This window comes from Drosophila mauritiana, chromosome 2L (assembly GCF_004382145.1).
Source record: "Drosophila mauritiana strain mau12 chromosome 2L, ASM438214v1, whole genome shotgun sequence".
Classification (NCBI taxonomy): Eukaryota; Metazoa; Arthropoda; class Insecta; order Diptera; family Drosophilidae; genus Drosophila; species Drosophila mauritiana.
Window position 1 is genome coordinate 13,442,275 of NC_046667.1, and position 23,247 is coordinate 13,465,521.

Here is a 23,247-nt window from a genome sequence, read left to right on the forward strand (position 1 = left end):
ACTCGCAACATCTTGCCACTTGTTGTGGCACATGTCCTTGCTGCAACCACGCTGCGTTTGACTTACATTATGAAAATCCGTGGCAGCGACAAACCCTCCACCGACTGAGTGGATACAATAACGAGCTTGAGCTTTTGTTGAGAGACTTGTCATTAGGCACACCATGTGGGTCAGCGAATTCATTTGCGGCAGCTCTAAGGATTAGCCGTGTTGCAAGTATTTGGCAAATGGAGTTCCTTAAATGCAGAATAATCTGGAATAACACAGATGGCAGTAGTTGTCCAAAACTATGCAACGAAGTATTTAAAGACCAAGAGTCCAAAAAGATTATTTATTAGCTTAAGATTATTTTCTATTTTAATATCATTTAATCTTTATAGTTGTTGGATTAATTTATAGCATTTATAATTAGGCAAGGCGTATTTACCACCTATCAGTTTATACTGTGAATAAGTATGTATATAAAGGATATAATATTCATGTTTCTAAATATTTATATATGTGATCACAGATTCTAATAAAATTCCTAATTTTCACTACAAATATAAATTTCACGTGAATACGTTAAACGAAAACCAATACTTATAAAATATAAGTGAAAAACAAACATTTGTGCGCGAAAATATATTAAATTTAATTAGTTTGCAGAGCCAAAAGTGAGGAACTTCAAAAATTGTGCACACACAAAGCGCTTCAGTTGTCCACTGGCCACAAGTTAGAAACAATAGAGCCAACAAATACAAATACAAGGCCAAAATCATACAAACAAAAATTGAAACGAAGTATGATAAACCAGGCGTTTAAATATTTGCAACTATTGAGCGAAAGCTCGGTATTTTGTTTTCATATCCATTGTGGGCAAAACAATAGAGCAAACCTAACTTATTTCACTTCACAAAGGATGCAAAAAATGTAAATGGTTATTTTTAGAGGAAATATCTCTGCACTTTTATATTAAGAACGTTAGGAGTATTGGGATTGATTCAAATACAAAATAAATAAAAATAAATCGACAACATTATATTTTAAGCCCACAAACTTTTAATTGTTATATTAAGAGAATTAGTTTTTCAAATAAAGTATTTATAATATGTTATTCGATGTTTAGAACTTTTCATAGTTTTTATAATATTATTAAGCTACCTTCTTGTTATAAAAACTATATATGCATTTAGTAATTCAAAACTTTAATATGCAGGAAGGATGGTTTCCGTTTCCTTTTGAAAGATTCGCTGAATGGAAATGGTGTCAAACAACTGTTGAGTGTGGACTTTGTGTTTTTTTTTTCGTTTGCTAAGTATTCAAATAACCGGAAGCGATACAATGAATCCGCAACAGGGCCAAAAGGAACGCACAGCGGGCTTAAATCAGCAAATGCAGAACGGAAAGCGAGGCAAAACAAATGCAGGGAAGTACTGCTCCAGTTGAGAAGGAGCCAAGCTAAACTATCAATAACACTTAAAAGCTTTTTCAAATATTTTCCATTCGTTTTGTTTGGTTTCTTGTTTTGTTTTTTGTCCATTTGCCGCATTCTGTGTGCATTTGTAAGTTTTTGGCTCACCATATTTATTATTTTCCTCTATTTATTACAGCAAATGTTTTTTGCACCGCCCGTCTCGGTGCATTTAAAAATGCAATTTTGCTCGTGTTGAAATGCAGAATATGCCACACTGGGGAGCGGAAGACCCACGTCATGATATATTTGCCGAGTTGCATAAGTATTTCAATATTTATTGATAAATGCAGATATGTACATACGAATGTATAGTATGCAGCAAACGTCGTCACATTGGTTTTTTTAGTCCACAAAAATTGTTTGCTCCGCCGAGGGAAAGTCATTGGGGAGCTAGTCTGATTTCAAATGTGCGAGATTGATCATTTATGGATAACAAATATTTATGCATGCATTCCACCGAAAGGGAAAAGTCCTTAAAGTGTGCTGAAAATAAACGAGAAGTCATTGCAGCAATCGTACATCAAAGTTTTTAATATTGTTTATATCCTTACTATGTATTTCTCCTATTTACATAAGTTTAATTTCCACAATGGTAGAAAAAAGTATTCAGCCACTTTTAAAAGCCGATTTAAGCCGCAAAGGAAAGGAAATGTTTAATTAATTTATATGTGAGTGATTACGCAAAAGCCGCTCACAAGTTTAATTGATATTAATGCTGGAAATTGCTATTTAACGAACAACACGAAATTAAACAGTACTAGTTTAAGTTCCATCTTTTCCTATCATCGTGCAATATAACAAATAATAGTATATAAAATCTCATATCTTATATGGATACACATACATAGTTCACTTAATTCGATTTGAAAGTTTTAAAGGATACGTCAGCATTTAACGTCAAATCTACTGCAGCATTTTGGGGCACTACGTCTGCTTACATATGTGCACCCAAGTGGGGCCTTATAGATACGTATCTTTATATGTATCTTTATGTGGGCAGGGTTCCCCATTCGGACATTTTATCTCACCGAGCGGGTCAAGCATCAGTTCATTTTATTGACATAAACGTTTATGTTTATTTGTCTGCGTTTAAGCATTACTGTTTATTGTATTGTTGATCCTGCCAACTATGTTGTTGCTTTTCGTGCCCACGAATGCAATAACAACAATGGGTAAATACACAAAAGTCGAATGTGTTTTACAAGTGTACCTCAGCCCATAAAAAATTATTTGTTTGTCGGCAATGATAATGCGACTTTAAAATTGAATTTAATTAATCCTTTTGCTTTTGCGCCCCAAAAGGGTATAATTATATTAACTCAGGCATTTTTTGTTGACACAGGACTTTTTTAGTTTTATATTTTAAAAAATGTATAATTTTCCTATTATTGGTTATCACTTGACATAAAGTAAAGTTTATGATATTAATTTTTTGGAATCAAATTTGTACAGTCTATTAACTTTTTAAAAACCAAGCATTTATGTAAATTCCCATTATATGGTCGTTTTTCAATAAGTCATTTTTACATGGAAAATTACATCAGTTTTCCAGCTTTTCCTGTTATCATATATCGGCTATTTTTACTAAGCTTTTTGTTTTTTTAATGGTTTACATATTTTATGTTTACGAAGCTTTTAAAGCTTATATATTTAGGTTAATTATAAGAAAACTTAACAATGTTGATAGAAATTATTTAATTTAGGAATATTTTATTATTTTTTAGGAATATATAGTGTACAGTGTTTAATTTTCTTTATATTTGGATTCAAATAGAAAATTGTTAACACTCTCCAGAGTCCAAGCCATCATATGAAATATTGAATTCGTAAAGAATGGTTTTGCCACAAGGTATTCAATTCATGCAATGTAATTTTATTTCATTTCGTTATTAAAATAATCATTTACTTAAATTTCCGATGTTTAAATATTCGCGGTTCCTCTCGATACAATCGGTATTGCTGGTTATCGATAATTGGTATGACCATACCGATGGCCACGACTTACCCAGCACCAAAACTCGGAAGATTTGAAGAAGAAGAATTGCCAGCAGGGAGACGCAGAAACTACATTATATATACAAAATATATAGTTTCTAGCGTAATTGCTGCCAACACAAGGGGTCCAGTGGTTACTTCACTAGCTCTCCCACACACCACCAACAATGCAGGTGAGTGGGCCAAGCCTCTGGGCACCTGCGATGCCCAGGGGACACGCAGGATGACTAGACCAGGATGTAATCATCACCACTCTCTTACAGTCCGGGGCTCTGGCTAGGCCATGTCTGGCGATACTTCTGCTGGCGGGCGTCGTCCTGGTGGCCGACTGCTTCTACGTGCCCGGCGTGGCGCCGGTGGAATTCGTCCAGGACCAAAAGATCGACGTGAAAGCCGTGAAGATGACTAGCAGCCGCACCCAGCTGCCATATCAGTACTACTCGCTTAGGTTCTGTTATCCCAAGAATGGCACGCTAATCTTTAAGTCAGAGAATTTGGGCGAAGTACTGCGCGGCGACCGAATCGTCAATACGCCTTACGAGGTGCGGATGAACCAGCAGGTCAACTGCCGGCTGTTGTGCAACCAGAAGGACAGGCCGCTCACCTGGAGCAAGGAGGACTCCGCACTGGTTGCGGAGCGCATCCAGCACGAGTACTTTGTGCATCTGCTCGTGGACAATCTGCCGGTGGCCACGCGTATCGTCAGCGTTAACAATCCCGCGGAGGTGACCTACGAGCATGGGTATCGGCTGGGCCAAGTGGACGGGGAAAACATCTACATCAATAACCACCTGAAGTTTATCCTATCCTACCACATGCACTCCAAGGATAAGTACCGTGTGGTTGGCTTTGAGGTGGAAACAGTTTCGGTCAGTCACAAAGAGCTGAAGTTCCATGGGGACACCTGCACCTTCCCAGACAGCGCCCGGCCGCAGCTGGTCAATCCGAACGGAGAGACGCAGCTGTATTTCACGTACTCTGTGGAGTGGAAGGAGTCCAAGGTGAGCTGGGCCTCACGATGGGACATCTACCTTGGCATGCGCGATGTCCAGATCCATTGGTTTAGCATCATCAACTCTCTGGTGGTTGTCTTCTTCCTGTCTGGCATTCTCACCATGATTATGATTCGCACCCTGCGCAGAGACATTGCCCGCTACAATACGGATGACAATATTGAAGATACGTTGGAGGAGACCGGTTGGAAGCTGGTGCATGGAGACGTATTCCGTCCGCCCAAGAATACTAGGCTGTTTTCCGCGATCATCGGCAGTGGCATTCAGATCTTCTTTATGGCCCTCATCACCATCTTCTTTGCCATGTTGGGCATGCTGTCGCCATCGTCGCGGGGCGCCCTCATGACCTCGGGCATCTTTATGTACGTCTTCATGGGCACCATTGCAGGATACTATGCTGCCCGTCTCTACAAGACCATGAAGGGTCGCGAGTGGAAGCGGGCCGCCTTTCTCACCGCTACTTTGTATCCAGGCATTGTCTTTGGGTAAGCTCCTTGCTCAGCTAAATAATATTTTAATATCTAATCTGTTTTGTTTTTGCCGCAGCACTGGATTCTTCTTGAACTTTTTCATTTGGGACAAGTCGTCTAGCGGTGCCGTGCCCTTTACCACCATGATCTCACTGCTGCTGCTCTGGTTTGGAATCTCTGTGCCCCTGGTCTACCTGGGCTTTTATTTGGGCTACCGCAAACAACCCTACCAGCACCCAGTGCGAACCAATATGATTCCGCGACAAGTGCCCACCCAGCACTGGTACATGAATGCGGTTTTAAGGTGAGCAGACATTTTTAAGCAAGTCTTACTTTGCTAAACAAACGCCCATTTTTGCAGCACTCTGATGGCGGGCATCTTGCCCTTTGGCGCCGTCTTCATTGAACTCTTCTTTGTGTTCACGGCCATCTGGCAGAATCAGTTCTACTACCTGTTTGGCTTTCTCTTCTTGGTGTTTTGCATCTTAGTCGTAAGCTGTGCCCAGATCTCTATAGTAATGACTTATTTCCAGCTCTGCGGTGAGGTAAGCTTATATAGTGAGCATTTAAAAAGAGGTGATGGTTAATCACTTATTTATTTCTTTTCGTGAAGGACTACCGCTGGTGGTGGCGCAGTTTTGTTGTGTCTGGCGGGTCGGCCGTTTATGTGCTTTTTTATAGCATCTTCTACTTTTTCACAAAGCTGGAGATCACAGAGTTCATACCGACGCTGCTCTATCTGGGATATACGGGTATGATTGTGCTAACCTCTCATATTCCAATAGATTTTACCATCTAATTTATCATACAGGTCTTATGGTGCTCACCTTTTGGCTGCTAACTGGCTCGATTGGCTTCTTCGCCGCCTACGTTTTCATTCTAAGAATCTACGGAGCTGTGAAGATCGACTAAGCTGTGTCACCCACTCGTCACGCTGTACACCAAACTATCCTTGCAATATCATTCGATCATAAATATATTTATAGAGCAACTGAACCCAGTCTCGTCCAGCTGCAGAAATCAATACAAACAAAACGGAAACTAAGCGAAAACCCGACGACTCAGCCATGTGAGCTAACTTCCCCTTCTTGTCCCCAGCTGCAGAAAGCAACCATTTACTAAGTCAAAACGCTTAATTCAGCAAGTACGTTTTGGATCCCCGGAAGTAACTCGATTTGCAGGAGCGTGAGCGTTGCGTTTTAGAATCAATCTAGAAATGCCTAATTTATATATGTATGTAAAGAATCTAATCTAAGCAACTGATATAAAACAAACAAAAATCAAATAAACTAAGCTTAATGTACGACACACCACCGGTGAGTGTAAGTTTCTTAGCAGGAATCCAGCTTGTCGTTTCTGTTCGTTTGTTGAACTCGGAATGCTCAGTTGCATTTCTACTTCGCTGCAAGCTAGTTCAACAAACCATATCTTAAAATGTTTCGCTTGCTTTTAGCATTAATTTGTGCATTTTCTTTAACATTTTTCTTAAGTACGGAGAGTCGAGAAGTAAGATTGACCTTTTTATGAAGGTCTAAGCTAATGCTATATGTATAATCCCACAGGCATGGAGAAAGACAGTGAAGGGTCGAGTGATGTCCAACGTCAGCATGACACTCTACTGGTGGATCCAGCCACACTTTCCGTTTGAATTGGTAAAGGACGAGGACGAGTGGGATGCAATCGGCGGTGATGTGTTCGAGAAGCCAGATATAATTTGAATATCATAAAAAGGCCGAATATATACTGTGAAATATTTGTAATCCGCAAAGTTTCAAGTACATCCTTTTGATTTTAAAGTTACAATTACATTGATTATTTAATTAATTGGTACATATAATTGCTTTTAGTATATTACACATATTAGGTTTAAAACATTATGTAAGTTATCTATATTCAATCGTATACAACTTCTTGATTGGGTGCTGACCAGAGCTAGTAGTGCCCATTGCTCATAACTTTAGTTCGTCTATTTTTGCTGAGTAGGTGAGATTCCGAAGCAAAAAGTGAGGTCATCACAATGGACGCAGATATCTTGTATGGTAACCAAGATTTAATGCTACATTTTAGGGGATCGTCTCATACCCTTAAGATTCAGCTCTTTCCCTTCCTGATCCGTAAAACTTAATGTAACTACTATCAATGCACATTTTCCTTTAAGTAGGCACAAACTAAGGATGATAAACGAAGTTAAGTGTACTATTCTTTATCATTTGCTGCACAACACATTGCTAGATTACTTAAGAGATAGATTAGAGTCTAGAGACCGTGCGGGAACAACCCTCCTTCTGCTCATCCTGATTCTCCGCCAGCTGCTCCGGACGCAGATGCTCGCTCATCTGTGGAAAAGTGCGCTTTGACATGGTTGCGAATCGGTTTACCTCATCGGGTTCCGATTCTTTAAACGCTAGCGATTCCGCTTGGTCTTGCGACTAACATTGCCCTCGATGATAATCTGATAGCATGCAAAGTAAAGAATTTGAATTGGAATATGGAGGTGGCTTGATCGACTCTAGTCGTATTGTAAGAAGTTGGTTAGATAGTTTTTCTTCCTGCAGCTGGATGGGTCTATGGTATAGGGACACTTGAATTGCTGGGTGGGGGAACAGGTGTGGTTGTTAGGATGGGTTAGATGGGGTTACTCCAGCACCGGCTGCTCTACCTGAAGGATCTGGCTGGCCTCGAAAGCGGTGCCCGGCAGCAGGATCACCGGCGATGTCACATTGCCCGCCTCCACGCACAGCATGTTGGGGAACTCGTCGTCCCCGAAGTCACTCATCTCACGCGATCGATCGACCCATGGATTCCAGATGACTGAATTTATCAAATGTATCACTTATCACACATTAAAATATCATTAAGTCCCATTTACTCACCCGTATCGGGAAAATTGTACTTGTGCAGTCTCATCTTCCTACCGGACACCACGTTTGTGATGACGTGCTCCTGCGGCGTGTGCTGGTAGATCCTGTCGGTCCACTCATTGACGGTGACTACCTCGCGTCCCTCCTGATAGAGCGCATTCTCCCGCGTCTTGTCGATGAAGTGGCAGCCCTGGAGGCCGGTGATCTGACATCGCCGCACATCGGGCACCTTTAGGTAGGTGTGCAGCAGCATGTTGAAGGTGAAGCTCAGCTCCTTGCTGGGATTGTAGACGCCGATGTGGAAGTGCAGCTCCTTTTCGCGCAGGATCAGCCTATAAGTGATGCGAAACCTTACGAACAAAAAAAAGTTAGTCGCTAGTTAAGCTTAATAATCTCTTCCAAACTTACTGATAGTTCCATATGGATCGCGTAAAGTCGTTGTCCATCAGCGAGAATATGGCCTCCACATCGCCATTGTGCAGCCTGTCTGGCGGTCTCTCCAGGTGCCACCTGGTAATCCTCGCAAATCCGTGCTGTGGCCCAAAGGACCACGCGCCGAACTGAGCTGAAATGGTGGCCAAAAATGAACTAATCGCTGCGCAAAGCTGCTGGATCTTGGCAGACTTACGGAAGACAAAGGGAATCCCACCGCGTATCGCCTTCTTGCCATCGAATGAGGCTAGTTTGCTGTGGAAAAACAAGATGGGTTTGAGGGAAAGGGAGGGAAAGGGAAAAGAAAAGGCTCGTTTAATTCGGTTAGATGCTACTCGAAAATATTCCGGTCATAAAAACGCTTGCAGACCGAGACAGACATTCAGAAATTCAGAAATGCTATTAGCAGAAAAAAGTGTCTGGCAAAATGCTCCTTGCCCCTTTTTTTTGTATGTGTGTGTGTTTTGTTTTTCTCCTGTCGCTGAGGATGACGTCGCCGCGAGATGGGACTTGCCTTGGGTTTCGTCTCAGCTAATTTGCCGACGCATCCATCAAGCAACTCCTTCTGCCCCGGGAACTACCTAAGCTGCTCCTCCACGTTCTGTGCATCATTTGTAAACGTTTTCAGCTGTGGATCGCATTGGGCATGGCCAAATTTCATTAATATTCTGAGATTTCAGCTCGGCATTTAGTTGAAAGCGGAGGAATTACTGACAATCTTTGAAATAGCTGTCTCGAAAAATATGAATAGGGAATTTACTCTAAAGGATGATTTGCCACAAAATAATCACCTAATTATTTCGTTGTTTAGAACATAAACTATCTAATTGTTAAGTGTCTTTACCCAATATTCTTCCATTTCTGTAAATTTCGAAATAAACTTATTTAGCCGAGGCAGTCTTGAACCGGGCAAATAATTAATTTAGTTTTCCACTGGCTCGCCTTGTCCACGACCACTGCCAGTTTTTAGTGGGTTTCCGAATGCCGAATGACTGTTGGCCACAAAAACCGTCGAAAACTTTGCAGCAGACGAAACAAAAAAGAAGTTAGGAGCGTCGACGAGGGGCTAACACACACTCCAATGTATTCGTATTTGTATTTGTATTTGTGTTTCTGTTTGTGTGGGAGCTGGCCAAGAACCCGGGAATTGGCCGAAAGATGATGGGGCCACGAACCACTGTGCAACACTGTGTGGAGGGCCTCCCCATGTAGTGGGGATTTATCGATCTAGCTGGCCGCGCCAAAAACTCCATTCATAAAAACTTGCACATTGTTTTGCCACAAAGGGAGGGGGGTTGGATATGGAAGGGGGGCTTTGGGAAGCCCAGAACAGGAGTAGGCAGCAACAGGGCGAAAAAAACGGCCATCAATGGAGGCAGCTCCTCTTGGTTGCAAGTGCAACGGCTCCTAGTTGGCGAGCTGGGGCATTTCCCCGCCATCCCGTCTCTGTCGCTGTCCCAGTGTTTTTGTGTTTTTGCCATTCGGTCGCTTTTGGTTCGGTTCGCTGGTTCGACGTTTGGGCCCGCTCGGTCCCGACGTGTTTTTTGTTGGGTGTCATACAAAAACATTTTGCCGCCAAACAGAATGGCTAAGGCTGCTCCTGCTGCTGCTGCTGCTGCCCAACCTGTCAGCCGCCTTCCCCCCGGACTAGTCCCACTACCTGCTCCTTCTCCACCAGCGATGCAAACTTTGCGAATCACTTTTTTGGTTGCATGACCAACGCACAGCACAGCACACCGTGGGCTTGCGTAAGTTCGGGCTTAAAGTTCGGCCAACGCGGCGTATGAGCAATGTTTAAAGGGTGCTACCTGGCAGAGTTCAGTCCACTCACCTGACAAACAACTGCTCCTGATTGTTTACCCGCCAGGACACGACCGTCGCACCTGCAAACAGAAGGTAGGCAAATAATTCGGCTTATTCGAATAATATTTACAACAAATATTCGCAAAGTATATAAGAGATGCTGTGGAATAATAACTAAAGATGTGCGGATTTCTAGAAGGATATAGGATACTGATCAAGTAAGAAGATATATATATATAAAGAGGTATTAACTATGCCCCAGTTAATTGAGTTTGATTCGAGCTTTCAGCTAGTTTTCAGTTTGTAAAATCGAACTACGACATAGTAAAGTATTAAAAAACTAGAAATAAATGTGTCTATTTATTAATTACTAACTATTAATAGAAAATTAGGCTTATTTAATCACATATAATTGCATTGTCGTTGGAATTAGTTTCAGCAACATCGGAACTTGTGAATCAATGAATGAATTCGAAGCTGGATCAACTGTGGGAATTGCACAATAGCAGTCTAAAAAGCCAAGTACATGACGCACACACTTCTAACCCACATGGCTAACACACACACACACACACGCGCGCACACTTGCACGCACACAATCGCAGAGTAAGTAACTGGCCTGTAAGTAAACTAACTGGCTGAGACCGAATCTCTGGTACAGTTAAAGACTGGGATATGGGTTGGTTATGGTTACGCTACGGGTATGGATCTCTGGGCATGACGATGGCCTACGGCCAATGGGTGGGTGAGCACTTGGCTGCGTGGGAGGAGCTGCTGCTGTTCCCCAAAATCTCGCTCAGTTGGCCCCAATGTGCGATGGGCTTTCGACAGGCCACAGCCACTGCTGCTCTGGCACCTTGATTATTATGATTGGAAACACTTTATGTCAAGTTTAGTTAAAACTCCTCCGAAAACTTATAATTAACATTGTTCGAATTACATGTGATAAGGATACACTGAAAGGAAAACAAGGCATCAGTTTAAGTATATGTATATCTTAATTTTTCGCAGGCCTTTAAATCGAAGTGAGAAAGTGGAATACAAAAAATAATCATGTAAATGGGATCATAAAAATATCTTTAAGGATATCATTGCAAGTGAATTGAGTAAAGATCCTTAATCAATAATGCCTTAGCCTCTGAAACTCTTTCCTATAAGAAACCATGAAGAACTCAAGAATTTGCTCTCAATATCCTAATCTAATGCTTAGATACACATGTAGTTATTTCTTCGGGTGTACGATATACTGTCTGTTCCAAACGCTGATGTGTCTCTGGCCGTCTGACTGTTGCTCAAACGGCTGCGACTTGGAAAGCAACGTGGGCAGGCCAGACACAGGCAGTCGTAATTGTTGAAAGTACGTTGGGAACACCAGTACCAGCTCACATACATATGTACATAGGTGCTCATAGAGAGGGGCCTGAATACATGTATGTACATATATGTGCCTATGTACGAACCATATATATGTATATAACGCCTAATCGAAATGTGCTGCGAGTAGGAGCCGCATCGGCGCAGCTGGGATCGGAAATCCGAGCTCCAAGATCCAAGCTCTAAGCTTCTCCAAAACCGAAGCCCAACTGATCCCCAGCGATTGGATCGAGTGGGGGGCATATATGTGCATATAGCGCCTAAATTGCGACGATCTCGGCTGATAAGATAGCAAAGGCCCTCTGGCTGGTGCGTAGAACAGCGAAAGGTAAAAACAAGGTTATTTCCAGAACGAATTGATAACCTCCAGAGGTCGCGAATACACCGAGAATATGGGGCGAAACGGGTTTCGGTTTCGGAAGAGTCTAAGCCAATCATCCGCTAAAAATAACGCCAACAAATTTTTGGCAAAGTGCTGGTGGTGTCTTCGTTAATTATGATTAATTGTTCGCCAGCTATTCATTTGTTGTGTATTGTAGTATCTTTGTTTTCGAAGAGTTTCTGCTCACCGTGCAAGTTGATGGTGCAGGTTGTATTGTTTCCGCGATCCAGGACAACTACACTCGTTGCGGCCATTGCGGCCGCTGTCGTGGCCATTTTGGATTTTTAGTAACGGTAAAGGTATATCCGGCGGATCGTTTGAGATCCTGTGTGTGTTTGTGTGCGTGCCTGCCTACTAAGGGAGTCTATTTTCGAGAAATTGGGTAGGAAAAAAAAACTGTTGCTCCGTGGCACTTAAAGCAAGGCGATCTGGTTCGTAGTCAAAACGGGCGTCGATTGAACTTTAATTTGCGCATTTACATAATGTTTGCAAAAATTATTCTGCACACAAAGCACCGCACTCACACAGACGCGCCGGCACACACACTCACTCGCACACACACATACACACGCACGCACAGAGCGCAGCTTGAGTTTTTGTCAATGAACAAATACGTATGGAAAAAACTCGTGCAAAAAACGTTCGGGCGAAAAGCGTCACGATCCGAGCCTTCGATGTTCTGCCAACGAGCGACCGATTGAAACTAAACCAGCTTACGCCAACTGACCGCCTTCTGTTACCAGACCATGTTAAGCTCTCAAATAGGCTTTATATCCATGGTCTACTAGGGAATACTCTACGTTGATACAATATTTTTAATGTTTAATTAAGTATTAACAGTGGATTGAGAGACGTATAATTTACGAGCTTTAGATTTTATATAAGTTAATTTATTGCTTTACTTACTGCATTTTTTAATTTAAATATATCTTGGTACTATACTATTTAAAGTATTTAAATTTTAATATAATCTTAAACTTTACTTTAAACAAAATTGAATAGACATATCTTATAAATATTATTGATACTGACGATCTTCCACTCTTTCAACCAAACTACGCAGAAGCTTTGTGAATTGAGCCGCTGGCTCGATGGACTCTGATTTTTGTAGTTAACAGCCTAAAGCCAACCATGTTAGCGCATAAACGAGCAGCAGCTGATTGGAAATCGGACCTATTTGCGGTTATCGATAGCCAAGACAGCGTTGTTGTCCAATCAGAAAAAGTGTAGGCGCAGAGGAATAGCATAAATAAAATTCCAGAGATGTAAGTTGCAACTCAGTTGGGCAGATACAAATGAATTTGGGCAGGAATACCAGAAATTGGTTACATTTTCCCCTAATACCCGGTACGATTACTCATTCCAGCAATGTTGAGGCCGCGCAGTGTGGAACAGAGATAACAAATCCCACGAGCAAGAAGAAGACCTGCCCAAAAAAAGAGCCAGCGGATTAAAAAACATTATAGCACCGCACCTGAGGCGTACAGAACACTCCAACGAAATGTCGCGCAAAATGGCCAAGTTCTACAAGCTGGACATCAATCGCACCGAGTGGGAGATCCCGGAGACATACCAGAACCTGCAACCCGTGGGTCAGGGTGCCTACGGCCAGGTCTGCAAGGCCGTGGTCCGCGGAACCAGCACGAAGGTGGCCATCAAGAAGCTGGCCAGGCCCTTCCAGTCGGCGGTCCATGCGAAGCGCACCTACCGGGAATTGCGGCTGCTGAAGCACATGGATCACGAGAACGTCATTGGTCTGCTGGATGTCTTTCATCCAGGACAGCCCGCCGATTCTCTGGATCAGTTCCAGCAGGTGTACATGGTGACCCACTTGATGGACGCCGATCTGAACAACATAATACGCACGCAGAAGCTGTCCGATGATCATGTCCAATTTCTGGTCTACCAAATCCTGCGCGGTCTGAAGTACATCCACAGCGCTGGAGTCATCCATCGTGATCTAAAGCCATCGAACATTGCGGTAAACGAGGACTGTGAGCTTCGCATCCTGGACTTCGGCTTGGCCCGTCCCGCAGAAAGCGAGATGACCGGGTACGTGGCTACGCGATGGTACCGCGCGCCTGAGATCATGCTCAATTGGATGCACTACAACCAGACGGTGGACATCTGGTCGGTGGGCTGTATCATGGCCGAGCTGCTGACTGGACGCACACTGTTCCCTGGAACCGATCACATTCATCAGCTGAACCTCATCATGGAAGTGCTGGGCACGCCAGCTGATGAGTTCATGAGCCGCATCTCCTCGGAGAGCGCTAGGAACTACATTCGTTCACTGCCGGTGATGCCACGCCGCAATTTCCGCGATATCTTCCGTGGTGCCAATCCGCTGGCCATCGATTTGCTGGAGAAAATGCTGGAACTTGACGCCGACAAGCGCATCACCGCCGAGCAGGCGCTGGCCCATCCGTACATGGAGAAGTACCACGATCCAACCGATGAGCAGACCGCCGCGCTCTACGACCAGAGCTTCGAGGAGAACGAGCTGCCGGTGGAGAAGTGGCGGGAGATGGTCTTCAGCGAGGTGACGGCCTTCAAGCCCACAGCCGCCTTCGCTGAGCTCCTGCCCAAGGAGCAGTAAACCCGGCCGCCATCCCTGTCCGTGCAATGATGCTATATACAATTAGAACAGTCTTTTCTACACCTAGTTCAAGCGGATGCGCTCAGTCGTGATTTCTCTACTCGTCGAGTGTAAACAATCGGGGATATTTATTCTAGAGCGATTTATATTTAGAAACTCTTCAGTGGCTGGATTTAAACAATTTGTTTTGACCACAAACGTAAGGTGAAATTGTATTGTATTTTCGAACCCTCGATTTGCATTCGATGGATACAGAAATAGCGATTGAACTAGGTACATGCCTAAAATGTAGCCATTCGGAAAATTTTCCAAAAATCAATCAGAGTCACAGCCTTAATGTCCAGTTCAACTTTAGATTTGGTGTCGGTTTTAACACGCAGTTCTTGTGAATAATCCTGTAAATGTGAGTGTACATGTACATCGTAGTTCGTAGTTCGTAAGCGAACGCATCTCGCGGCCAGTAACTATAAAAAAGAGCACTAGTGTCTACGTTGAATCCAAATAAATGTGCTATGTATTTTAAAAAATGAGATCCTCTAGATATCGCTCGAATTCCTGCTCTCTGCAGGCTTGCTCTCGGCTAACATCGGGTTGTTGTTGCCAGATCTGTTCGTCTGCCGTGGTGGCATCCTTTGCGTCTGTGGGCTCCTTGTTGGCTTCTGGATGGGATTCGGATGCTGGTTCGACAGTCTCCTCTTCCTCTTCGCCAGAACTTTCGTGATCAACATCGAGCTTTCGACGCTTACGTTTCTTTTCAGCGCGACGTTCCTCCTTTTCCCTGCGTCTCTGCTTCTTGCACTCTCTCTTCTTGGTGCGGTAGTTCAGCTGATCCGTGTGGGTGGGACACAGCCGCACCTATAGAATTCCAATTAGTGACACAATCGCGGAAAACCACTTGGGACCCACCTTGACCAGCGCATTTAGGGGCTCGCCCTTTTCGATATACCTAAAGTTTACCTCCCAGCTGCGCAGATTATCCCGCTCCCCGCAATGCCGGCTGCCGCACTGGAACTGCCCGGTTCCGGTGACCACCTCCTGTTCCGTTCGCCAGCGCAGCGCTATCTTGTTCTCCTTGTAGCGGGACAGGTCCGCGATGCAATACTCCTTGAATAGCTTCCTGTAGTATCGCAGGGCCAAGCGCTGCTCCCAGCTTAGGGTGTCGCTATCCAACTCGTCGTCCTCCCACAGGAAGCGGTGATTCTCTCGGATTACATCGATGTCCCGCTTGTGGCGACGGGATTCCGTCTCCGTCGGTAGGTTGAGCACGTAATTACTAAGTATATAGTTGTGTCGCTCCTTGGCACTCAGGTTGTTCAGATTCACTGGGAATAATTGCGAGCCGCTCATTGTAATTAAAAATTTATAAGCAGATTTCGATTTCAGGGCACTGCCTATCGATATATCGAAGGCTGTGGTGCGACTCTGGCTATTTTTACGCTATACATATATAAAATGATAAATAAAGTGATGCTGCAAAATGTAATCATAAATTGAAATTATTCCAACTTAATTTTTTTTAACTAAATTTTAATATATATTATTGTTATTAAACATAATAAAAATGGCTATAACAGGTTTAGAGGAGTGGTCCGTTATGGCGGAACTGCATGGTATTAATCTTTTCCAATACATATATATACACTTATCAGTAAACAAGGAAACAAGGCCCCTTGACCGCATTCATCAGTTTTTTACAAGAACATTGAAGATTGTATAGTCCTAGTGTCAGCACTGCAGTGAAGTCACTGTAGCAGGCGCGGTTCCACATTTCGATAAGTATTACTATCGGCGTTGATAGAGAAATTTCTTTCAACAAAGCAAAGTAAAATTTGCGGAAAGTAAATGTTAAACAGAAAATGGCTGGGACTTTCAGCCCGCTGTTCTTTGTCTTTCTGCGAAAGAATTTGCTCTACTTGCAATGCAACTTGCTGCCCCTGCTCCTTATCTGCTCGGGATTCGCCGGAGTACTCACGGCGTACGTCCACTGGTCGGTCAAGCCCGTGATTCACCAAATGGAAGAGTTTGAAGCTAAAAATGAAGTAAGTTTGCTATATCACATTCATATGTATGTATATGTATATGAAAAGCGATAACTGGGGCGTACCTGAAAGTTATCTGCCTTTTATGTTTGTACATACGTATGCATGTGATAACAAACCCGTTCCCAAATGATTTCTTATCGTTGCCCTTCAATTTATTAGATGGTACTTCGAGAAGTGTACTTTCCCGGTAATGAGCAGGACTATATTTACTACTCACCCAACTCTCCCAATGTGGAGGACATTATGGATCTCCTGCGTGTAGATCTGGGAATAATACCAGAGCGTAAGTGCACTTCAAACTTAACTCATAAGTTAGATATGTTGAAAAGTTTGTAACTGGTAGAAGTAAACGTTTCCGACCATATAAAGTATATGTATACTTGACCTCGGTCAATAGGCAAGTCGATGTGGCCCTGTCCGTCCGTATTCGAAAAATGCTATTAAAATTCGAAACAATATTGAAATTTCTCGTTCACATTTCCAGAGTAACTGGTATCCGATAGTCGGGGAATAAGTAAATAATAATAAATAACATGCAAAATGAACTGCATATATTTGCGATACTATCTTGATTTAATTTAACAATATTTCATTGCGCAGGACTTCGGGCCAACAACAACAGCTTTGAGATGCAGCTGGAGATGGAGCAACAGTGCCGTGGAAGCTGCTTCGCAATTGACTTCCACCAGGTACCGAACCGTGGCTCTGGCGGAAAGTTCCGATACAGCCTCAGCTCAAATCAGATCCGTATTTCGCCCAGAAAGCGGTTTGTGAACGACGAGGAAATTAACCACCAGATAGGTGCGTATTATATTTCTCCTTTGTTCCCGTTTAACGAACCCGCATGTTGGTTTTTGTTTATCAGATGATGATGATTATATTCGTTCCGGATTCCTGTCCTTGCAACACATATTAGACAAACAGTATATGAAATACCAGGAGCTGGGGAAAGACTTTGAGGTGGTGGTCAGCTCGATGCCCAACCTGGAGGTTACCAGCATGGATAGTCATCGATTGACATATTTCGGAACATTGTGCAGCATTCTATTCAATGTTGTCCTACTAAGCAGCTTTGTGGTGCCCTTTGTGGAAGAGAAGCAAAACGGACTGAAGGAGTTTCTCAACCTGGTCACGCCCATGAGTTTCCTCAACGGCCTCACTTTCTTTCTCATTCGCTTTGTGTGCTACACATTGCTTATCATCTTTGTCCTGGTCGTTGCGTATGTATACAAGGCACTGGGCTCCATCTGCTTTGGTTCCGTGGCAGTGTTGTTTCTGCTATACATTTTGTCAACCATGTCGTATGCTTATCTGATCTCTATTTGCTTCCACTCAGGTAAGTACTTACATTGATATCTTCAGAAAAGTTGACTAATTCTACATAACTTACAGTTTTCTATGCAAAAATCGGCGGCCTGGCAATGCTAATAATTCCCTATGTGTTCTCATTTGTCCGAAGCTGGGCCACATCGCTGGCCTTCGTGTTCTTTAGCACGAATACCTTTCTGGAGGGATTGGATATTTTTCAGACATTTTCAAATAAGCGTAAGAGTTTAAATTGGTTTTTAGTAGCTTAACATTTTAATTTGAACACTGGCTTTCCTTGAAGATCGCGAATTTGGTGCTATGGATATATTTCGCGTAATAAAATACGATTCCTCAACGATGTTTACGGTCTACATGGTTCTCATCTTTCAATCCTTTTTGTATGCCCTACTCTACAACTATTTGGGTTGTGTTTTTCCCGGTCCTGGTGGACTAAAGCGACCGATGTTCTTTTTCCTAGATGTAAGTACCATTTCCGAAGCCCGAATCAATGATATTTAATGTCGGTATCAGATTAAAATTTTCGCACGTGTGATATATTTTCTTATCTCGACATAAACTCTAAATTAGTTCGTATTATAATTTATTTTCATTATAATCAAGTATGAGATCGGATGCACCAAGACTCTTTATTTTAATCGGTTACTTTGATTGAAACTTGTTGTTTTTTGAAATCGGTTAAAATGTTCTTTTTTACAGTTCCGTATCGGTTACAGCGTGAAATCGGTTAGATTCGGTGGTGCCACAGTTTCGCTTACGGGTTAAATCAAGAATTTTTCTTATTTTCCTTATTCTAAACCATAGCCCAAGACTTACAGGAAGCGACAACGCAACGAATACACGACGGCACCCCGCGGCACCCAAGCCATCATAATCACTGAGTTGTGCAAGAAGTTCCAGACAAGCAAGCGCGATACGCTAATTTCGGACAACTTGAACATGACGATCAACAACAAGGAGATTACTGTCCTGCTGGGCCACAATGGGGCTGGAAAAACTACCATGATGAACATGATAATGGGTAAGGACTCAAACTCAATTCGCTTCCTGGACCACCCAATGCACATGTTGATTCTCTTTCAGGATTGGTACCAAAGGATTCGGGCAAGATAATTGTGTGCAGTGAGCGCGATGTGGCCTCCTATCGCCACCTGATTGGATTCTGTCCGCAGCACAGCGTTTTCATGAGCTACATGACATGTCACCAGCACTTGGAGTTCTTTGCCCAGCTGCGGGGAGCTCGCCGCTCCGATGCACGCGATTGGGCAGATGAGAAACTTAAGAAGCTGGGACTTGGCGATAAGCGAAACGAATTCGGCAAGAATTTGTCTGGAGGCATGAAGAGGCGGTTATCACTGGGTATCGCCATTGCCGGCAACACCAAGTAAACTCAAGAGATATATTGCTTAAAGATATTCGATTAAAAAATCTTTGTTTAATCTCGCAGAATCGTTATCCTTGACGAACCATCATCGGGATTGGACATTAACTCGCGTCGTGAGCTATGGGACATTCTACTTAATCTACGCAAGGAGAAGGCCATTCTGGTCACCACGCACTACATGGAGGAGGCCGAGGTCCTTGGGGATACCATCTGCATATTGGCCAATGGCAAACTGCAGAGCATCGGGAGTCCTTTAGAATTAAAACGCAAATCGGGAATTGGTTATCGCCTTAAATTAGAAATCAACGATTTCGCAGCAAGAGAAGGCGAAATCATGGAAATAATCCATCACTTCGTGCCATCAGCCAGAGTCTTGGTAAGTCATCAATGAACTATATGTAAGGCGTGTGCATAATATCCTTTAAACGTTGAACAGAATGTGGTGAATCCTACTGTGTATATCTGCCTGCCGTATGCCTATAAAAATTGTTTCGCACAAATGCTTTATAAGCTGGAGAATGAATCAAAGGAACTGGGCATACATACAATTTCCATGACGGACACCTCCCTGGAGGATGTTTTCCTAAGGTAGGCATTGGAAGATACATTCTTTATTATTTTTGCCTTAATATCTTTTGTGGTGTTTTAGATGCGCAGGCGAACAGGATCAAGTGGATACCCCGGATGGTTCGCGCAATGATGCGCCGCTACTGACACACTACAAAAGACTCCCAGTCCATGCCCCTCAACGCGGACTATTTCAACTTTGGATGGCCGTGTTTTACAAAAAGTGGACCTTTATTTCCAATGAATGGTTATATACTCTGATAATGGTAAGTTGTTAGCAATTTGTAGGACTTTGCTCTGTTGTATAAACGGCAAAAACATCTATAGTACTTTACAATGTGTGTTTCGCTCTTTATGTGCTCCCTCCTCGCCAGCTGTGCATTCCCTTTGTTTCCGTATTCGGGGCTATACTGGTGATGCACGCCATGTCCGTGGTGGAGAATGAAGAAGCTCTGCCGCTGAAGCTCAGCCAGATGGGCAGTGGCGTTGTATACATTCACAATCCGACGGGCCATCACGCCCATGTGGAGCAGCAGCTGCGTCAACAGATCGAGCTGAATGGAATCACAGTGAAAACAATGCAACTGCGTGGAAGTAATGATGTGAAAAATGGTGAGTATGCGACGTTGTGCTAAACATTTGAATGGCTCTATCAATTAATCTGTTCTCTAGAATCCCTTGACTTACAACGCGACAACTTGGCTGATTTCTTGGAGCGGGTGATTGGCATCATTGACATGTACGGAGGTGGGCGTGGCACCTCCGATACTCCCACCATTGAGATTTTTTACTCAGGCAATCGCTACCACAGCTCTGTGGAGCTTATCAACCTGGTGGACTCGGCAATGCTGAAGCTAGAGCGTCCAGAGTCTGGCATTAATACGACTTACGTGCCAATTCGTCGATTCATTAGCGACATCAGTCCATCGCGCCTGGAATACTATGCGGTCATCGTGCCGGTTGGCATGTTCTTCTTCATGTTCTATTTCATCTCATTGCCGTTTCGGGAGTACGCCAATGGGTTCAGACAGCTGCAAACCATGTCGCGATTTACTTACTGGCTTGCGCATTTTACTTTTGATATGCTGATCCTGATCTTCGTCTGCATTGCGCTGTTTAGTCTGCAATCCTTAGTGATGCCCTCGGAGCTGTATACAACGGCGGAGCTTAAGGTCATTGTGTTAAGCCTATTTTTTTACGGCTGCAGCTACCTGCCCATTCTATACGCCCTGGGGAACAACTTTAAGTCGATATCCACGATATCTACTTATTTGCTTTTGATGCTGATTGTGTCGGGTAATATTATTTGACTTTATAACCAGTGACAACAATTGTTAAAACTATAAAACCCATTTTCTTTTAGCCATTGCCCCACTTATCACCTCCAGCAATGCAGCGGCCATGAAACTGCATGAGACCAAGATCGCCTTCCTCTGCTTCCTACCGGACTTCAATCTCAATCACCAGTTTCGCATCATCAATGAAAACTTTATAACCCGACGCCATTCGGCACTTATAAAGGGTCTCATCAGCCAGGACACCTTCTTTGCCTATGCCACCGCCGTGGGTGTCATTGTCATGGCATTCTTTACCATAGTCCTTGAACACAAGTATCTGCGGAGACGAATTCATGATGGCATATGGGAATGGACATTCCAAAAAAAGAAATACAATTCGACAGGCACCATTCCTAGTACTCCGATCTCAGAAATTGATGATTGTGCCAAGGAGGAAAAACGGGTTAACGAGCTGATAAAAAACCCATCGAACGACCATCCACTGATTGTACACAATCTTCGCAAGCGATACGGCGATAAGGTGGCTGTGGACGGAGTGAGCTTTGCGGCTGCCCAGGGTGAATGCTTTGGTCTGTTGGGTGTTAACGGAGCGGGTAAGACAAGTACCTTCCAGATGATAGCGGCCAATTTGCCTCTAGATGGTGGCAGTATCCAAATCAAAGGCGCAGAAATTCGCGAGCATGAGTTGAAATATCGGGAATACTTTGGCTACTGCCCTCAGTACGACGCACTAAATAAATTCATGACCGCCGAGCAGTGCCTACACTACATGGCATTGTTGCGCGGCCTGAGCAACACCACCGAAGGACCAGCCAGCTGCAAGGAGAACGTGAAGTACTGGCTGGAGAAGATGCATTTGACCAAATATCAAAAGGTGCAAGTGCGCCACTATTCGGGCGGCACGAAACGCAAGCTTCTGGCGGCAATGGCCATGATTGGTGCACCCGCACTGGTGCTCCTGGACGAACCTACCACCGGCGTGGATCCCATCTCGAGACGATTTCTTTGGCAGTGCATCAAAGACTTCCAGGGAAAGGATCGAACAGTGGTGCTCACATCGCATAGGTAAGCCCAAAAACCCGTATGTCCTTTCCAAACAGATTCAAAAATGTGCACATTCTGTTCAAACAGCATGGACGAGTGCGAAGAACTGTGCAATCGCTTGGCCATCATGGCGCACGGAAAGTTCAAGTGTCTGAACAATATTTGCGCCCTAAAGCGATTGAGCGGCTTCACGATAAAACTGAAAATGAAGGAGGACACCGAAACGGATATGAATATATCCACGATCACTGGCACGTTGAAGTCACAGTTTCCTGGCTTGGAACTGCGCGAGAGCCATGCCGGCACGCTCACCTACTTCGTTAGCACGCAGGAGAGTGTGGTCCTTTGGTCGAGTGTTTTCAAGATAGCTGAGGACTATCTGGGCGATCGCTTGCGCGATCTCGTGGCCGATTATTCGGTCAACGAGTGCACCCTCGAGGACATTTTCCTCAAGTTCGAGAGAGAGGCGAAATCACAATCGGCGTCACGTCAAACCTCCGTGCAACGCAGTCCGGAAAGCAGCTACGTTTAGGTCAGATATTAGAAGTATCGGAATATCAGTTAAGATGAGCGCAAGACTGCCGTAGTGGGGAATCGGGCTCATCTCCATCGCGACACAACCTATCATCCATATTCATTTCAATTCGAACATGGAACTCTTATGAATCTCTTTATTTATTGCTCGTATTCTCTCCGCGGAGGTCTAAAGCGCTCAGTTCTACCGGTGGGAATAATCTACTTAATGTATTTAGGGACTAATCAAACCAAACAAACACATCACTTTGTGAGTATATAAAACTTAAGACACTTTATGACTAAATATAAGTAATACAACAAACAATATTTGTACATAATATTTGATGTGCACTGATTAAGGGTGGATTATGGATTAAAGTAAATTATCGTAATTTAAAAGAAGTTAAAAACAGTATTTAAACCCTTCTATTGGTAGAACGAGTATCTGATTGACGGGGCACTCTAGCATTCCCTCCTGGTTTGTTTTTTAATTTCAAATCTCCCGCCTTAGTATTTTTAAAATACTACTCATAATAATACTAGAAGGCGCTTCAAACGATCTCTATTTGGAACTTAACAATTCATTAACAATTCAACATATCCTATGTTTACATCCAGCTTAAATATCAAGCTTGACTATTGGATTTGAATTTAATTATGAGAAAAATAAACATAAAACTATTAA

General features: G+C 43.3%; 6 protein-coding genes across 8 annotated transcripts; 4 read left to right on the forward strand and 2 right to left on the reverse strand.

Annotated features, from left to right (window-relative positions):
- The first annotated feature begins 3,470 nt into the window (after positions 1-3,470).
- LOC117139886 (transmembrane 9 superfamily member 4) lies at positions 3,471-6,242 on the forward strand. Its single transcript, XM_033302561.1, has 6 exons — positions 3,471-3,624; positions 3,715-4,949; positions 5,011-5,238; positions 5,296-5,479; positions 5,548-5,686; positions 5,746-6,242. Exons 1-6 carry the CDS (start codon positions 3,619-3,621, stop codon positions 5,844-5,846), a joined length of 1,893 nt encoding a protein of 630 aa, XP_033158452.1. The 5' UTR covers positions 3,471-3,618; the 3' UTR covers positions 5,847-6,242.
- Positions 6,243-6,309: 67 nt separating this feature from the next.
- LOC117139910 lies at positions 6,310-6,684 on the forward strand. Its single transcript, XM_033302594.1, has 2 exons — positions 6,310-6,440; positions 6,497-6,684. The coding sequence occupies exons 1-2, from the start codon at positions 6,369-6,371 to the stop codon at positions 6,650-6,652; spliced, it is 228 nt and encodes a 75-aa protein (XP_033158485.1). The 5' UTR covers positions 6,310-6,368; the 3' UTR covers positions 6,653-6,684.
- Positions 6,676-12,471, reverse strand: LOC117139891 (glucose-6-phosphate 1-epimerase). 3 transcript variants are annotated; one of them, XR_004459383.1, is made up of 8 exons: positions 11,974-12,471; positions 10,059-10,110; positions 8,424-8,482; positions 8,204-8,360; positions 7,808-8,145; positions 7,594-7,745; positions 7,172-7,524; positions 6,676-7,102 (listed from the first exon to the last, which is right to left on the reverse strand). XR_004459383.1 is itself a non-coding variant. In XM_033302584.1 (7 exons), the coding sequence occupies exons 1-7, from the start codon at positions 12,059-12,061 to the stop codon at positions 7,339-7,341; spliced, it is 894 nt and encodes a 297-aa protein (XP_033158475.1). In that variant the 5' UTR covers positions 12,062-12,471; the 3' UTR covers positions 6,676-7,338. The 3 variants fall into 3 exon arrangements, 2 of the variants coding, with proteins under 2 accessions (XP_033158475.1, XP_033158464.1); XM_033302584.1 differs by having other exon boundaries at positions 6,676-7,386; XM_033302573.1 differs by having other exon boundaries at positions 6,676-7,524.
- A 473-nt stretch (positions 12,472-12,944) lies between these two features.
- LOC117151086 (mitogen-activated protein kinase p38b) lies at positions 12,945-14,915 on the forward strand. The gene is made up of 2 exons (XM_033318334.1): positions 12,945-13,051; positions 13,153-14,915. Exon 2 carries the CDS (start codon positions 13,288-13,290, stop codon positions 14,383-14,385), a length of 1,098 nt encoding a protein of 365 aa, XP_033174225.1. The 5' UTR covers positions 12,945-13,051; positions 13,153-13,287; the 3' UTR covers positions 14,386-14,915.
- LOC117151087 (protein FRA10AC1 homolog) lies at positions 14,517-15,774 on the reverse strand. Its single transcript, XM_033318335.1, has 2 exons — positions 15,292-15,774; positions 14,517-15,240 (listed from the first exon to the last, which is right to left on the reverse strand). Exons 1-2 carry the CDS (start codon positions 15,730-15,732, stop codon positions 14,905-14,907), a joined length of 777 nt encoding a protein of 258 aa, XP_033174226.1. The 5' UTR covers positions 15,733-15,774; the 3' UTR covers positions 14,517-14,904.
- A 384-nt stretch (positions 15,775-16,158) lies between these two features.
- LOC117151084 (ATP-binding cassette sub-family A member 3) lies at positions 16,159-22,900 on the forward strand. The gene is made up of 15 exons (XM_033318330.1): positions 16,159-16,424; positions 16,587-16,710; positions 17,028-17,228; positions 17,293-17,763; positions 17,820-17,972; positions 18,037-18,215; positions 18,558-18,774; positions 18,837-19,137; positions 19,201-19,513; positions 19,574-19,725; positions 19,787-19,970; positions 20,079-20,316; positions 20,377-21,000; positions 21,068-22,067; positions 22,134-22,900. The coding sequence occupies exons 1-15, from the start codon at positions 16,242-16,244 to the stop codon at positions 22,576-22,578; spliced, it is 4,785 nt and encodes a 1,594-aa protein (XP_033174221.1). The 5' UTR covers positions 16,159-16,241; the 3' UTR covers positions 22,579-22,900.
- Positions 22,901-23,247: the final 347 nt, after the last annotated feature.